Source organism: Coccinella septempunctata, chromosome 4 (genome assembly GCF_907165205.1).
Source record: "Coccinella septempunctata chromosome 4, icCocSept1.1, whole genome shotgun sequence".
Taxonomy (NCBI): domain Eukaryota; kingdom Metazoa; phylum Arthropoda; class Insecta; order Coleoptera; family Coccinellidae; genus Coccinella; species Coccinella septempunctata.
In genome coordinates, this window is record NC_058192.1 from 2,857,873 (window position 1) to 2,874,759 (window position 16,887).

Genomic DNA, 16,887 nt, shown 5'->3' on the forward strand with positions numbered 1-16,887 from the left:
ACCATCCATATACGGGTATTTCGAGGTTCCCTTTTCAGTTGAAACGGCGTGTATCTAACCATATCGATCAACTATTTCATCAAAGCGGATACTACGGGTAGACCTATAGAAATAATTATAGTGCTTGTAATTGGAAGGATATTCCCAGGTCTAACTTGATCTCAAAGCTGTGAGTCATTGTAGTTAAGTGTTTTCTCGATTTATTCGATTCGAAAAATTGGGGTTTGGTTCAGTTTCAACGACAGTGAGAGTTAGAGTGATTTTTGCCTTAAAAGCTAAAGCATGTTAATCGATTCCTAACAAAACCTTGTCCCCCATCGTTAAATTGCTCATATTGAGGTTGTCTAGAATCGGTCTGTGATTTTGTTCTACTCTAAGAATGCAATTTTTAAATTTTTAAGCATTTTATACACATCGACTTGCTTAACGCAACTTTTTGAATCCAACGAAACTTCTTGGCACGAATGAGGTGAAAAAAATATTGATCATATTCATGAAATTATTACGAAATTCTATAATTCATTTCAAATACTCTGTGGTCCATGAAATTATCATCAACTGCAACTCATAATTCATATGAATTATGTTTCACATTCCCTTTTATCATCGAAACTATTAAACGCTTAATTATTATTGTACACAAAAAAGTGGCTGGAAAAAACTTCAAAAAAAAGTGAACAGAGATGAAGGCCACACTGAAGCGTCAAAAACATGTTGATTTCGATGTTATTCTATGGGGACCACACATGTTCATAAAACGAATTGAGTTTTCTTGTTCGGAAAAAAAAACGTAGGGAAAAATCCGAATTGGATATGGAATTTTGGAGGTTGATGTTTTGCGTACAATGTGCATTGTAATAACAAACTACTGAAACTGTCCCAGTTTGAAAGATATTTTTACGAGCACAAGGATGAGTTCGAGATACATTTTTCCATAAATGAAAAAAAGAATATTATGTGGGTATTTATTGGAATGAAATAAATAACTGAGACCTTCAAACATTGTAGGAGGATACCCACGCGTCAAGTGAAAATCGATGACACACATAAATATCAGTCGAAATATAAGTAGGTATATAAAAAACACGTCAAGGTTTCACCAAAGTGTGAAACTCACATAGAAAAATTTTTTCATTTGAGTGGTTCTTCAATTTGGAATATCAATTGTGTTAACGTCATTTCAATGTCAATACTGATATGCGTACAAGCAATTAGGGGACTCATACGAGTTTTTTCAACCTTCATCTATCGATACTTCAACCAAGGTCTAGGTAAACAGAATACTTCCACCAGGAAACGAGGTCTCTAGCTATGGCTACGTCTCATTATTGACAGAAGTTGAAATAGTAATTGATTGAGGCGAAAAAATAAGGATCTTTAACTCGAGGAAGTTCCCTTCCTATAGGTATTTTCATTTACATGTATCAAACAATGAAGAATCTGACAATTTCCTTTTTATTTTCGCAAAATTCCAAGAAAATCATCAATAACTGAAATACAGTTAGCTGTTATGTTTCTCAAAATTAGTACGGCGTTTTCTATTGCAGCATAATCTTCAAATACTGTAACTAAGTGTTTCGATAGAATCAATATTATGAATTGATTTCATTCAATTTTCTCCCTAAGGAATGCACCTCGATAAAACTCCTTAATATTGTTGAAATTAAACAGTTCTAAAAACGAAATGGTGATCATAAAACTATTGTAATCGGAAATTTATGGGATAAAAATCCTTGGAATGTAGCGTCAACTGTTTTTGTGTTTGAAACGAACTGTAGGATGGAATTTTCATTGCGATTTTCACACTAATTTTGTTTTTTCATTTCATAGCCGATGGAATTCTGGAATTTCAAGATAACAATGAGAGTAGAATGTTTCTTGGTTCGAATATGCGAAATGCTATAGATTTCGATAATGTAGTTGAATAATTTTTCGTTCGGGAATCTTTTGAAACTACATTTTCATTATCTATACTTAGTTCCGATAATCAATAAACTCAATGCGTACCATTAAATCCCAAAATTAAATAAAGAAAGTTACTTGAAGCGTTTCAAAGCTGTTAAACTTTTTTCGATCATGCCATCACGTTAAGTACAGAGTTTCTTCTAAAGCATCATTCAAATAAATTATTTCGTAACACCTGTTTTCTTTTTCATTAAATCATAATTTCTAGTCTCGTTTAGACCAATTACAGTCGGTAAATTCATTGGTATGACCACAAGGTTCTCTTCATTAGGAGAATTAAAAGTCTCCGAATATCACGCAATAGTTTCACGCATACTTATCTCATGTATGTAATAGACTTTAAAAAGTCCTCGGGCGTTTTTTGTACCTGGGGCCAAAGATTTCGTCGATTCGTATGTTGAACATTTAGAAATGCATCACGTCATAGACAGCAATTATTTTTTCATCAACTCTGTTCTAGTGCTGAGAAATATATTCGAGAAACACATGGTTAATTTTCCAAAAAATTTTAATTCTTCTATATTCTTGCTCTTGGAGTGAAGAGATTCCATATACGTGAAATGAAGTGAATTTCAAATTTACTCCAATATGAGTAGCTCCATGAAGATTTCGAATTAGTATTGCAACATGAAACAATTGATACAGAAAAATGTAACACCCTCACAACGATTAGTCGTAATGGTTCTTCAAAAGGATAATTGGAAGCTGAGACAATTCTAAAGGTAAGGTAGGCAAATCGATTCAAAGAAGTAGGTTTCAAAATTCAGGTTAAACGAATGAACCTCAATTTTCTCAACATGGGAAGTGATAAATTGGTGGAAAAAGAATGGAAACAATGATTGATCTCATTCCCTTGGTTTGTACAAGACTTTTATACAATATACGTACAGCTTTTTTCATATCAATATAGTATTCGAATATCTTATAGGTACGCAGAAAACCGTTTTTCCAAAATTCAAATAACTTATTATTTCAGTCAGTTGGCATCAATTCGACATCATTTTGTTTGTATTTTCTATGTTCTTATTATTATAAATGAACCACATTGTAATTATTCGTTGTAAATTTGGAATTCATATTGAGTGTTTCAATACCCAATGTTTGCATTCAGGAAATGCTGTATACATTTTCAGTGTATTCACACTCATATTTCGTATTTCGAAACTAGGAGTATGTTAAAGTGGGAAATTCTTTGAAAAAATGCAGTTTCTGTACCTGATTGCTTTTACACAAATATTCTTTGAAGATATGTGCGATTATGGTTACTTATCTAACATGAATATTTCCAGAAAATTTCCATTTCTCTCTAATTTGAAAAAAAAAATCTAATTGATGAAATTTGAATTTTGATCTGGAAGTGATTTTTGTTTGCATGCGAGTTTGCGTTGCGATTTAGTTTTTAGCTTTTACTCTTTACTTCTATACCAACAGTTGGTTAATAAAAATACCACAGCAGAATCGATTAAACTAATGATAAAAAAAGTTGGCGAAAATGAACAGAACAGAATTTGCTAAAATCCATCCTAGCTTTCATCGGATCGAACCATTCATCCGTTTCATCCTGGGGCCAAAGCGATGCCGCATCTCCGCAGATGAACCAAAAAACAGGTTTATAATTGCTCGCATGTCGAGTAAAACTCGACTGGTATAATTCAGAAAAAAAGACGCGTGTACCACTTACCTATTTAAACCAACAGGAGCGTTCCAACCTGCCGTTTGGTCCTTCGAGCCGGATCGCACTAAAACAGCACAATGGATCGCAGGATCGATCACCCGAATAAAATCTGTCATCACATGTCACTCGGGATAGTTAAGGCGGTCGCTAATGACGGTAATCTCTTTCTACGGCGCGGAGTTATCTGCTACGCGGATTTCAGCTACTTTACCTGGCCGACCGACGATGCGGTGAAGACTGACTGGACCGGTCACGGATAATAATGAATGTGAAATTGTGGAACTTCTCTCTTGCCTTGCGAGACTTGTTCCAGTGCTAGGGAGTCTGAAGAAAATAACGCTCTGCCGTGTGGTGGTCAGGGATGGATCAGTCGATGATATGATATGAAGTAATTACTGAAAAGGCCAGGTGGGCGTGAAGTCCAACCCTGAGTCGTGTTCGGCAATATCTGATTGTTGTTTCTACAAATTGCACCACGCTGATATCACACCCTACTTTGTGGTGATAGTGATAATGGCTTGTATGTATTGTTTAATCGCTCCTTTCGTGTTGCTTTCCTAGACGTTGAATAAGTCCGTTGTTTTTAGAAACCTCCGATCAAATTTTAATGTACGGTTTAGTAAACACCTACAATTAATAACAAGACAGCGATATTTTTACCAGCTAATGCGGAAAATGATTTATTCTCGCACTAATACAGGAAAGTGATTCCCCACCTAAACGGAAAAGTTAATTCTTTTTATTAAGTCCCAAAAATCTGAAGAGAAATGAGATTTCAGAAGGGGAGTTATACTCATACTCATTTATAAAACAGATTTATTGAACAAACACCAAATAAATTAACATATTATCTTGGAATGTTTAAAATATTGTGGATAGAAATAAAATATATACATCTGTAACTTAACAATTAAGAATTTTTCAGAACAAAATGCACCAGAATTGAGATAACCAGAACCAGCAGAGCGAAAATTGATCCAAAAATGAAGAGCTTATGACCGTGGCTTTTATCCTCTTCTGACAACTTTCCTTCTACCATTTTGCTTATGTTACTTCCATAATTTGAAATATCTGAAGATAAAATCATTACAAGTTATGAAAAAGCAACAAAATATTACAGGTGTGAAAATACAGAATAAGATTACTCTCCAATAGAAACCTTCACTTTTGAGAATGAAAAAATATGAGTAACAAACAAAAATAATACAATGCAAATAATAACCTGAATGAGCAAAATAGAATATTTATTCATCATCACAAACTTACCAATCGACCCTTCTACTTCTTGAATTTCATCTGATGTACCATCCAATTTTATGTCTAGAATTTCTTCAACAGAACTTTTGGCTTCTTCTGCTCCTTCTCCAGGAAATAAATAATCAGAAACTGTGATATCTGAACCCGGTACAGCTATCATAACTCTTCTAGGTGGCTCATGAATACTATTCAAATCTGAAAATGGTTATTTTTCTAACTGCTCTTACATGACAACTGCTGATAATGATCAATGATTATTCAAACAACAGACCTTCCTTATGCTCTTCTTCTATCAAAGAATCGCAATGCATTTCTAGCCTTGTCGATAAACTTCTTACGATATCCTCAATGATGGCATCCCTAACTTTTTTATAAGAAATCTGTGGATTCATCCACACTGTACTGGATATCTGTCCCACTACTTTCATTTGATTATTTGTATCTTTGATTACAGCATCCGAAGTCTGATCCTTAAATGGATATTAAGAAATAATTTCCAATATTCATTTTACAGATCTACAGCTTACTTCATTATCTTCTAGAATATGCACTATTATTGGCTTATTATTTGGTTTGATATTTTCATAACTCGATTTTCCTGATTTCAATCCTTCTTTCTTCTTTCTGGCAGATTCCAAGCTCTCGTCTTCAGATTTAAATTCACCATCAAAAAGTATCACTGCAGATTTCAAGTTTTTGCAAACATCTTTCAAAATAATCTGAAAGATATAACAATAAAGAGGCATTTTTTTTCCACATGAAATTTTTCTTCTAAGACTCACATTCATTTGTTGTTTCAAATCCATTTCAGAGCCTTTTTCTTCCCAGCAGTAATTTTCACATATTTCATATTTGCAGTCTAAACGAACCCACGTTATCTCATCAGAAAATTTTATTTCTGCTGGTCTCACACCAGCAGTAGAGGTATCATACACTTTACATTTCACATTCTTTGAGTTTGAACAATAATTCAGAACAATTTTTTCATTAGTTCCTGAGTTTCCACATAAATACTCTGTTAAAAGAGATTTATTCAATTGATGAAGGACTGCTTTCAGATGAGCGGGAAAGGATGAAATTAAATCTGTTTGAGATACTATAAAAATACCAATTACATACATGCCACCTGATAGCATTTTTGTAGCTTGTTTAGCATGGTCAGCTATCGATAAGATATTTATATCAGTTATATTTTTAAAATTCTCTTGCGGCATAGATGTTTTGGCCATATGGCAGATGTAATTTTTCCCTTGACATATCTAAAAATATGAAATAAAATTACAAGACACTGAAAATATACTGTTCAAATATTAGTTTAATGAATAACGTTTCTACAGAACAAAAAATAAAATTGGGCTTTTCAAGTCCTTACAGAATTTGTTGTAGAATAAACATTGGTTTTAATTATGTACCTGACCAAAAATCAGTCCAGCAGAAAGGGACTCAGATGTAACACATTCTTGTAAATAAGATAATGAGTTTGAAGTAGCTATTATATTTCTGGCCATTTCTTGAAAGTACTTGAAAGCACTTTTTTTATGAAAAAAATTTAAATTTTTAACCTCAAAAAGTTGGAAGGCAGGCAACACAGATTACACACAGTACCAGTATGTGACAGATTTCTGTGAATGGAGATACAGATTACTGCAATCTAACCTAACCTATAAAATTTCTTCATAACCTAAAACTCAAACAGTATCATCAAAGAGTAACTCTTTGGTATCATTTTTAATTTTTCCTTCCAAAACACACATAACCATATTTTATTTGTCGAGAAATATTCATACATATAGTTCATCGATTTCATTTTCCGCTAAAATTCATTAATCAACATAATGAACCAAGAAAATGATGAGTTCATCCTTCCTGAAGATCTGCAAGATGTAGAAATCATATACTCAGATAACGAAGATGACGAAGAAGGCAATTATGAAAATGAAGAAAATCCTTACGAAGAAGTCGAAGATAAATCAAAATTCTCGTTTACGAACCACGAAAAAAGCGTTTTTGCTGTGGATATCAGTCCTGATGGAAAACATGTGGTTACTGGTGGTGAAGATGACATGGCTTTTGTATGGGATATAGACACAAAAGAAATACTGATAACTTGTAATGGACACAAAGATTCTGTAAGTCAAGTAGGTTTCAATCATGATGGGAAATATGTAGCCACTGCTGATATGAGCGGGATGATACAAGTTTGGAATGTCAGCGAAAAAAACTTGGCGTGGAGTAATGAAATGGGAGATTTAGAATGGCTTCAGTGGCATCCTATTGCGAATGTACTCATTGCAGGATTCCATACTGGTGAAATTTACATTTGGCAGGTGCCTAGTGGTAATTGCAAGGCACTTCCTTCTCATGGACAAGTTTCATCATGTGGTAAAATATTACCTGATGGTAAAAGATTGGTTGCAGGTAAGAATTTCAATTTTAAGTTTATTTATACTTCACAATGTGAAAATTATTCCCTTCATTTCATATGAAAATGGAATATCCACAAAATATGATACTCTAAAGAATTGTAAAATCAATTTCATTTCATTTCATTTCCTTATTTCAACAATTCCTTAAGGTATCCTATACTTATGTTCTCATTGCTTTCTGTCAAGGTTATGGTGATGGCCAAGTAAAACTATGGGACTTGAAAACAACATCTCTATTATGGAAAAAGACTTGTAGCAGTGGAATAACGGCTTTGGCAATTAATTCAAATGGAACACTTCTTGGTATTGCCCCTACATCTGAACTTGCACTTATTTCTGACGGTCGTCATGTTGTGACTTTGAAATGTGATGATAAAGATGATATAGAGTGCATTGAAGTGAGTTCTGAACTGGGAGTTATTATAACAGGATCAATATCTGGAGAAGTATGCATTTGGAATCTGGCCAAACATGTTTTAAGACACAAAATAAGTGTTGGATGTGCAGTCACAGTTCTAAAACTGGGAAGAAATGGTGAACTTTTCTTTGGAGCAGGTGGTGCTATATATGAATGCAATGCTGTGAATGGGACAATAACAAAAGGCTTAACTGGACACGTGGATGATATTCTTGATATTGCTGTTCCTAGGGTTGGGAACTATATAGTTTCTTCGTCGGATGATAGCACTGTCAAAATTTTTGATATCTAGATAGTAATAGAAAAAATCTACTCCAATTTTGTGATATAGAATAGATTTTATATGTATGGACTCTGCATTTGACATTATTGACGTCAGCTATGCAGTTTGATTTTAAAGATCATTTATAACACAGGAAGGAAAAATAAAAATAAGATTTCAGAGTTATCTGATACATATTGTTTCCTTATTCAATGCTACCTTTGTTTATGAAAGAAATGACAATGAAACGTATTCTCCTCTACTTATTATCACGGGATGATTAAAGATTTTTTAGCAGATAAAAAATAAAAAGTGAAAGTTTCACCAAAATTTGCTTCAACAACCTTAGTTACAGAAGTTAACGCCAGATGGCACAGCAGTTGTTTTGTAGTCGTTGAGACCATATAACACAAAAAGTATTTCATATTCTATGATAAATAATCCGTAGTTCATATAATAGTTCTTAGTAGTTCAAATATGTATTCGTGTTTTGAGGTTAATTTCTATAAATCAAAATAAAATAATTGGGGAAATTTTTTTATATTTATGTGAATACTGAATACTTTTTTTATGATTATTCAGAGGGTGTTTTGATTATGTAAATTAGAAATAGTATTGTTTTCATAGCATCAATTCAGTAATGCAATTTGAGGTTAACTCTTATTAAGGTTAAAATGGAAAAATCAGATGATAATGAAGTGTTTGAAGATCAAGATCGTGGAAATGATAGTGCGAAGGATTTTATCCATGATTTAGACGACAATGTTGTACAGGTTTCCTCATCTAAAAAGCGTGGTAGGAAAAAAAAAAGTGAGTCAACAATGAAAAGCACACCACAGAAATCCCCTGATCAGAATGAAATGGTCACTAAAAGAGGTAGGAAAAGAAAATCTGTCAATTATTTTGCTCTGGCTAATCCTGATTTGGATGAAATGATTGATGAGAAAGATGAGAATAAATCTCTTATAAAGGAAAATTCTCAACGTAAATCAGTAAGAACAACCAGAAGAAAATCGTCCATGAGTAATAGAGATATAGAAAAAGAAAATGTGGATGTTGAAGTTGAAGCCGGTGGAGTACATTCTCAATCGAATCAAGGTGAGGATGCTGTAGATACTACTAAAGATGCAGGTGCCAATACCAGTAAGAACTCAGATTCTGAAGAACATAGTATTGATACTTTAGACAAAGATCAGGAATATGAGACACATGTTAAGAAGAAAAAAGTATATAGAAGGACTGGTACCACAACTAACTTGATGAATACACTTTTCTCACAAGCTGATTTTAAAATTAATACCCCAGTCACCAAGGAAGTTTCCCCAAGGTAATGGTTGTGCTTATAAATAGTTGAATAAATATAATGGTTTTCATGTTTTTTCAGTGTGATTAGGAGAGGAAGACCCAGTAAATCAAAGAAAAAAAAAACTGAAAAAAATTCAGAGACAGAGTAAGTTTATATGTGTGAAGCTGATCATAACTGAAATTATTTATATTTATAGGGATAATATTTTTGTGAGTCAAACAACTGTAACCTGTGCTGTTTGTAACAAAGATCTAGAGAAAAATAGTTGGAAACACCATAAGCAACGTTTCCATAATAATTTAGCTTGGAGAGTTGGGGAACCTGCTCTGGTGAGCATATGATCGAATTATTACTTCAAAGAATACATTAAGTATGCAATCATTTTATTGCTTCTATTTTTTCCAGGATCTCAATAACGTAGAATTTGTTAAGTACACTTTGAATGCTTTATACCTAGCGAAAGTACCTTTTCATTGTGATATTTGCGATAAAGCAGTGAAATCAGTCCAGGGTTTTCTCTCCCACAAATCTGTTTGTGGTAGAGAATCTGAAGACGTTAAAGTAGCTTGTGAAAAATGTGGAAGAAAGATGTTACCTGTTAGTATGCAGTCGCATATGAGATTTTATCACGAGAATAAAGATAGGGTAGAAGAGGTTCCTAAGAGACAATCCTCCACAATAGTCAGCGGAAGTAGAAGGCAAGCTGCTGAGAAGTAAGTATTAACAATTTGTAGAGAATCTTCATCAGCAAATCACAATTTGAGCTTAGGTTTTATCAGAATTTTATTGACAAGTGTGTTTTCTAATTATTTTTTGTATTAATATCATATCATATTTTTGTTGAATGAAACACATGTTGATAATATTTTCATAGGGCATTGAAAGTTATCAAGGTCTTCAATTTGGAAACATCTGAAATCAACTCAACATTTGCCAAATATTTTGAAGATCTCCCCTTCATATCATCAAAAACAGCTACAGAAATGCTTCAAAATCAAATTGAAACATTGAATCGGGTACAGTGCAAATACCCAGACTGCAACTTCGAATGTTTCACTGCTAAAGACATAAAAAATCACTTGAAATTCTGTGTTAAAAGACCGGATAATGTGAGTATCAAAATTGAAGCTGTTTATGATATGTTGTGAGGTCTTATTGAGCAAAATTTTATTTTATTTAGGGCTATGTCTGCAAACATTGCTTGTTAGTTCAATTGAATATCGCTGATATAATATATCACATCGAATCTACGCACAATGTCATTATCGAAGATGAGAAAAAACCCGAAGAAAAACCACATTTTATTCCGAATGTTCGGAAGAGACCCACCAAACAGAATAGTAAGAAAGTAATCGTTGGAGAAAAGGATAAACTGCAAAAAAGTGAGTAGCTTCTCGTTTATCCTGATCGGTAGGATCTCAATTCTGATCTCAATTTCAGAAGTGCCGAAGTTTTTATTACCATTGGACAAAAATTTGAATGTGATTTTCCGTAAAGCTTATGAGTGGACGTTGAAATTGTAAGTTTTATGTGCTTATGAATTACAAGTATAATATGACCCATTTTACAGCTGTGAAATGAATTATTCCAAAGTTTTACCTGAAGAACATTTTCCATGTTTGAAATCTGACTGGGACTACATGGATCTGGAACACGCCGAAGAGTACTTACCCCAAATGCCTTATTCATGTGATGTTGGTTTTGAAACTGTCTCCGGTTTCCAAGATATCCTTCAAAAAGACCATGCTTTCAGGAAGTTCGAGTTATTCGAGTCTTATTTGGAAAACAACGGTGAGTCTTGTTATTTCATGGGATATAGTATGAAATGGATTTAAGGATCATCCTGTGATTGTTGCTTCAGGTAACTCAACAATATTTTGTGGAGGTCCAGTCACTGCTCTCTCTTGGATGCCGACTCCTCATGAGTACGGTAGTCTTCATCAGGTTGTTGCTGTGGCAACAAAACCACACCCTGATGCAGAGTACGAAACTGACATGAATTACAATGAAAAATGCTTCATTCAGTTTTGGGATGTGGGACCTTTGAGGAACACTCACACGTCCCTGTTTAGACCGAAGCAAGCTTTCTGCTTGCAATTTGATCATGGCCCTGTGTGGGACTTGCAGTGGTAAGACTTTTTCGTAAAATCATTATTCCTCACAATATAACAAGTCAGATTTTCATGAAAATAAATGAAAATAGGCTGAAGGACTTCGGTCGATGGCCATTAAAGAACAGTTATTATTATTATATTATTATAAATGAAAATTATATTGAGCATCAGTAAAAAATTTTTTTTTAACGAATTCTCATTTTAAATAGGTGTCCATCTAATTGTTTTGATCTGTCAGAGCAAGCAGATGATTCGGAAAAGCTCAGAAGACTGGGAGTTTTAGCTGTGGCAGGATCTGATTCTTACGTGTACATATACTCAATACCAAATTTCAAAGAGAGGTAAGGTGAATTATTGCCAAAAAATTTCGGAATTTTTTCTAATCTTCCCCCATTTTGCAGCGGTCAATTTTACAATGCTCGCCCTGTGTTGATATTGATTAGGAATGTTTTCGAGAAAGAAAAGTTAGGAAATATGGATTATTATGCGACTAGGATATCTTGGACTAAGGTAGTAAAAAAAATTTGTCCTATCAGTTTTTTGACGTATCAATTGATTTTCAGGCTTCTGGCCATAGGTATTTGGCCGTAGGTTATTCGAATGGAGAAGTAGCGATGTATGATCTCTGGAGTGAATCAGGATTACTCAGATATAAAACTGATGATAATATTGACGTTTTAACGCCTTATACAGTCTTAGAAGCACATTCTCACTCAGTTACAGGTATTTATTTTATTTTTATATTAACCCTGTGAACTTCGTTTTAATATGTAATGTTTTAACAACTTTCAAAAACCTTTTTCATTTCGTTTGTTTCTTTTGATTTGGCAAAAAGACTTTGGTGTGTTTGCAGCCATTGCTTTACATCACTCACACGATGGCTGTAAGTGGCTCATGACCGGTTCTCTTGACCGAACGGTTCGTACTTGGGATTTGAAGGAAAAACGTTGTGTACGAACTCTAAAGGCAAATATAGTCAACGACGCCGTATGGATGACGCATTGGATGTGCCATATTATCGGTTATGATGAGGCGTCAACTATTGGTAATGAATATTTTCTCTCATTGGGGAATTCTTCCTTGAATATTTTCGTGTTTTAGGTAATGCTTGTAGCGCGATTCAACAGTGCAAAGACGGTTTTTCTGACACCTTGTATCTGTTCCATTGTTCCTCGGCTATAACATCGCTTTCAACCAGTGATTGGTTGAATGGTATCATTCAAGGTAATTCAGTGGGGGAAATATTCGCCACATTCCCCAAGCAGCTCATGATAAATTTGAATTGGAAAAATAGTAAACATAGTAAATTGTTGTTCGGATACACTACCCTAGTGGAGAAAGACAAAAGTATCGAAGAAAGATTAAAAGTTAATAGTGAAAAACAGAAAGCTCTGAGGAATCAGCTGAAAGTAAAAACTAAAATAACAACTAAAGAATTACCGTCGGACAGAGAAGTGATGCATTTGGATTATAATCCACATTATTTCGAATATGAACCTTTGGTGTATCACGAGATGGATGATAAATACGGGCTGATATTCTGCGATCATAAAATGGTATGTTTAATATCAGATCTTTCTATTTTTACTTAATATGGTTTTTTTTTTTTTCAGAAAAAATGGTCAGATTTTCCTAAGAGTCTTCAAGACCAACTGTCTTATTCATCTGAAAGATATTCTCCGTCTAGGCCCAACATGTATCCTCTTCAATCCATCACAAAGATTCAATTCAACATGAATAGACAAGCGTCCACTTACTATGTAAGTGGATACCAAGCTGGCTTCATAAGATTGACTTATATGAAATTCTTAGAAGACGATCCCTATGTTTATAATGATAGTGTAAATATTAAGAAATAATATATTATTTAATTGTTATATATTAAATGTTGTATAAAGATATCTATGATTTTTTTGTTTTTAAGCCTTTAGCCGAAATACGAAAACCCGTCAAAACTCCCCCAAAGTAAGCCTGCTGAGCCGTCTATGACCATAGTGACATCATTTTGTTTAGTTTCCCCCAAAAAAATGCGTTATAATTGAAAAATACCTTGAAAGATGCGAGAACCGCACGTCCGTGGTCATTTTCAATCGTGAATGCCCAGTCGAATGTTACGCCCATGCCTGTGCCGTTCTCGAGCTATCTTCACGTTGTTTCAGAAGTTTTGACTACTTAAAGCTACTATTCTACTCAAGGATTCCCAGAATTTCTAACACATCTTTCCGGCAATACTTTCGATTCTAATTTGAATTCTTCCGATGGTTTCGTCACATCCCCCTCCCCTGTTGTAGATACAGGATAAGAATCCAAGTTAACTTCAGTTTTTTTAGGCTTTTAATCTGAACCTTTGTGATTACTTCACTAAATAAAAATAGTATTACATATATCTCTCTCTCATACTTTATTTATAAATATTAAAAACAATAAATTCATCCTTACACACACACATTCAATACAATCATAACATATTCTTGAATCACCTAACTTTATTCGCCATGAAAAATGTTTGGGTTTCTCATGGTTCACTTTTATCACACAATTGACGAGAAAATTGGATTTAATATTAAAATGGGCCACTCTTGGGGGAAAAAGTGCTACTGGAGTGACCGCACGATGTCAAAACATGTTCAAACTGTCTAGTAGGTACCGTAAAACCATCCAACTATGTAACTCTCTGTAACTCATTCAAAATCTAAGGATAAGAATCCTGAAAACCTGAAAAAGAAGGGAAACAAAAATTCGTTTCTTCAATAAAATGTAGCTATCAAAAATACCTTGTGTGTCATTAAGTTTGGGGGTTTTACGGTACATATAATGGCCCTAAAAACTAACAATTTCCACTAGTTGTTTCCAGGGAGGGAAGTAAGGACACGAGACATCTGAAAAAATTTGTTGTTACTACTTTGTTACTCTCTAGAGTCTAGACAGCTCAAAAGAGATGCGATCTTGGGAATGAAACTATACTGATTGGATTTTCGTCAACAAAGATCTTCCTAAATTCCATTAATCGATTCTACACTGGATGTGCGGCAGTATTACACTTTCAATTCCAACAGATTGGTCAAAAACAGTGACTAACTCTTCACTTAATTTTTCATTAAACACCTGAGATTGAGATGTTTGAACTTTTGAAAAATCGACCAATTTTCCAAGGGGATATAGGATTGTTGAAGGTGCTACATACATTCCTCGAAATTCACAATTATATCATCAACAACTATGATCGTCAAATGTGCTATCGTCTCTGTCCCTCAGATGGGATGATATACTCCTGCAGACCATGTAGGACGATGATTCTGATGAACCAGGGGTGATTAGAGGTGTCCCTTGCAGACTGATAGCGAGAGGCAGGGCAGAAGGTGTACATATACCCACAGTCCCCCTATTTTCACTCACAGGTCTGTATCGTATCGGTCTTGAGAGCCTGAAAAGAAAAATAGGTACTTTGGTGAAACCAAAATGAAAACGTTAATAGATACCTTTGCTATGTATAACAATGCAATGGCTGGTTGGAAATGGGAAGGCTCCTGAAAATAATTGAGGAGCATAACTGGTTCTGCATTAGGGGGATGCTAATAAATGACTAGACACAAATCCGTTGCCAATATTAATTGGTGGCGGTTCCAGGGGGTATACTTTTATATTTGAGATTCTGTGAGGTGTTTGTTGATGTAAAATATCCCAAAAAATATCACGTAGAAGTAAATGTGATACATATTCTAAAGAAGCAAGTCTTCTTGTTATGAATCACGAAATTTCATCGATTTTGATGCAAAATCTTCAGTCTCGACGAATTTCTGAACCCATATCTTTCGGCAGTTTCGATGGACAAATTTCGGGACTCGTATCTCAGAGAAAAATCATCGTAAATCAAAATGTGATACATATTCTGAAATAGCAATCCTTTCTAGTGACAAATCTCGAAATTTCATCGACCTTGGTGCAACTGTTCGGTCTTGACGAATTTTTCAACTTTTCGGGAACTTTTCGAAGGTAAACATGGCTCCCCCACTAGAACCGCCCTTATTGCGAGTTGTTGATGTCACCCTGTATCTAAAGCTACTTTTCACGTACGTATTGAAGAAAAAACTCATAAATTAAAATGGACTCGAAACGTTTTAATCACGTAGGTGCCAAATAACTCCTCGGCGAATATTCCCAAGTTGGAGCAAAGATCTCCACTTCTCCCTAATCGCATATATAAGGACCTAGAAAAGGGCACAATGCCTAGAACGGAGTCGTTCCTTGATAATTGAAACTATGGAACAGCTAGCGCTCGGGAATCAACGGTGCACGCATTCAGAAACCGAATTACGAAAATCGAATTATGCCGTGCAAATGCGTCTTCAGGGGCCTTAAACACGTCGGTGGTTGCCTCTTGCTTAATCATAAATCCTGCCTCAGTGTTTCATCATTGGAGCAACGCCACTGAAACTGTAACACTAGCCGGTAGTTATTGTTGGAATTCAGGAATTCAGAGGAAATGAGAGAGTGCAACGATGTTTAGTTTAAGGCTGATGGTACCAATGTGTAAAAAATTGGTAACGACTAAAGTGTTATCAAATTTAAACAAGGTGTATCATGTTTTTGAGCCAAAAATGATTGGGTTAGATTCAATGGTAGAAAATTTGTAGTCACATCTTCTTCAGGAGGGTATTGAAGGAAAAACTTTACCCTGATAGCGAAACACATTGTAGTGGTTAAATAAACTCATCCTAGTGATAATCGTGTACTTAATTCAGCTCCTATTTGAATTTCCCGAAAAATCTTTTTTCATAATAACACACTGGCATTGCTTGATCATGTTCGAACCTTCCAATCTGTTTAGTTTTTCCGAAACCTCAAAACACTTCATCACATCCTAACAAAAAAGTCCAAATACGATTCTTTTTTCGATTAACAAGTCTAAGTTGTGCCGATGGTAACAAATCAGGTGGTCTCTTACCTGTGGCACTTGCAGACAAGTATTCTGATGAAAGCCGTACGAAAAGTCCTGTTGAACACCGTGTATATGATAGGGTTGAGGGTGGAGCTGACGTAGCCCAACCAGAGACACACCACTACAATATGTTCAGGGACGTCGCATTTGGGGCATGCTGCGAATATGATGTTCAGGATGAAGAATGGCGTCCAGCAGAAAACGAAGGTGAAGAATACCAGTCCCAGAACTTTGGAGGCTTTCTGCTCTGTAGCCACGGAGTTTACGGCGAAATTTTTTCGTTTCGTCTTTCCGGCAAGAAGCCTGTAACACGAAAATTGAGGTCAGATAGGTGGTCCACTCTATATGCATACAGGGTGAGTTTTTAACTCGTACAAAAAACAGTGGATTCTTGAGGTCAAAAGGAACACTTTTTTCCCTTAACATTTCTTCCGAATCGGCTCGGTTTAAAAGATACAGGGTGTTGACAAAACATAAAAAATGTTGTTTTCAGTTCTATCTCACAAACGGTTTTATCGAATGAAA

The 16,887-nt window shown here is 34.8% G+C and overlaps 5 protein-coding genes across 11 annotated transcripts in view; 2 read left to right on the top strand and 3 right to left on the bottom strand.

The window, feature by feature from the left end:
- Positions 1–4,011, bottom strand: part of LOC123310798 (putative uncharacterized protein DDB_G0277255) — a 46,181-nt gene extending 42,170 nt beyond the window's left edge. The window contains exon 1 of the mRNA XM_044894458.1: positions 3,647–4,011. The gene's annotated coding sequence lies outside the window, so the exon portion shown is untranslated. The remainder of the gene's footprint in view (positions 1–3,646) is intronic.
- A 428-nt stretch (positions 4,012–4,439) lies between these two features.
- On the bottom strand, positions 4,440–6,464 carry LOC123310799 (protein odr-4 homolog). The gene is made up of 6 exons (XM_044894460.1): positions 6,310–6,464; positions 5,680–6,156; positions 5,425–5,616; positions 5,169–5,367; positions 4,907–5,092; positions 4,440–4,711 (listed from the first exon to the last, which is right to left on the bottom strand). The coding sequence occupies exons 1-6, from the start codon at positions 6,403–6,405 to the stop codon at positions 4,551–4,553; spliced, it is 1,311 nt and encodes a 436-aa protein (XP_044750395.1). The 5' UTR covers positions 6,406–6,464; the 3' UTR covers positions 4,440–4,550.
- A 158-nt stretch (positions 6,465–6,622) lies between these two features.
- Positions 6,623–8,196, top strand: LOC123311054 (angio-associated migratory cell protein). Its single transcript, XM_044894810.1, has 2 exons — positions 6,623–7,315; positions 7,510–8,196. The coding sequence occupies exons 1-2, from the start codon at positions 6,733–6,735 to the stop codon at positions 8,031–8,033; spliced, it is 1,107 nt and encodes a 368-aa protein (XP_044750745.1). The 5' UTR covers positions 6,623–6,732; the 3' UTR covers positions 8,034–8,196.
- Positions 8,197–8,477: 281 nt separating this feature from the next.
- LOC123311962 lies at positions 8,478–13,324 on the top strand. The gene is made up of 15 exons (XM_044896102.1): positions 8,478–9,330; positions 9,388–9,453; positions 9,506–9,638; positions 9,715–10,022; positions 10,184–10,418; positions 10,490–10,691; positions 10,750–10,828; positions 10,880–11,100; positions 11,171–11,438; positions 11,633–11,764; positions 11,825–11,933; positions 11,987–12,146; positions 12,277–12,468; positions 12,525–12,979; positions 13,037–13,324. Exons 1-15 carry the CDS (start codon positions 8,678–8,680, stop codon positions 13,280–13,282), a joined length of 3,459 nt encoding a protein of 1,152 aa, XP_044752037.1. The 5' UTR covers positions 8,478–8,677; the 3' UTR covers positions 13,283–13,324.
- Positions 13,325–13,811: 487 nt separating this feature from the next.
- Positions 13,812–16,887, bottom strand: part of LOC123312204 (5-hydroxytryptamine receptor 2C-like) — a 42,985-nt gene continuing 39,909 nt past the window's right edge. For 3 of the 7 annotated variants that reach the window (XM_044896493.1, XM_044896490.1, XM_044896491.1), the window contains exons 6-7: positions 16,369–16,665; positions 13,812–14,847 (exon numbers count right to left, since the gene is read on the bottom strand). In XM_044896493.1, the coding sequence (XP_044752428.1) occupies positions 14,634–14,847; positions 16,369–16,665 (511 nt within the window). In that variant the 3' untranslated portion in view covers positions 13,812–14,633. Of the gene's footprint in view, positions 14,848–14,902; positions 14,951–16,368; positions 16,666–16,887 lie in introns of all 7 variants that reach the window. The other 4 variants (XR_006537586.1, XM_044896494.1, XR_006537585.1 and 1 more) reach the window with 4 other exon arrangements.

Coding starts and splice junctions, on each gene's coding strand:
- LOC123310799 (XM_044894460.1), bottom strand. CDS start 6,405: ATGGCCAGAAATATAATAGCTACTTCAAACTCATTATCTTATTTACAA. Junction 5,368..5,424: donor ATATTCTAGAAGATAATGAA/GTAAGCTGTAGA, acceptor TATCCATTTAAG/GATCAGACTTCGGATGCTGT. Junction 5,093..5,168: donor AGAAGAAGAGCATAAGGAAG/GTCTGTTGTTTG, acceptor AACCATTTTCAG/ATTTGAATAGTATTCATGAG.
- LOC123311054 (XM_044894810.1), top strand. CDS start 6,733: ATGAACCAAGAAAATGATGAGTTCATCCTTCCTGAAGATCTGCAAGAT. Junction 7,316..7,509: donor TGGTAAAAGATTGGTTGCAG/GTAAGAATTTCA, acceptor CTTTCTGTCAAG/GTTATGGTGATGGCCAAGTA.
- LOC123311962 (XM_044896102.1), top strand. CDS start 8,678: ATGGAAAAATCAGATGATAATGAAGTGTTTGAAGATCAAGATCGTGGA. Junction 10,829..10,879: donor TATGAGTGGACGTTGAAATT/GTAAGTTTTATG, acceptor CCCATTTTACAG/CTGTGAAATGAATTATTCCA. Junction 12,147..12,276: donor ACATTCTCACTCAGTTACAG/GTATTTATTTTA, acceptor GTGTGTTTGCAG/CCATTGCTTTACATCACTCA.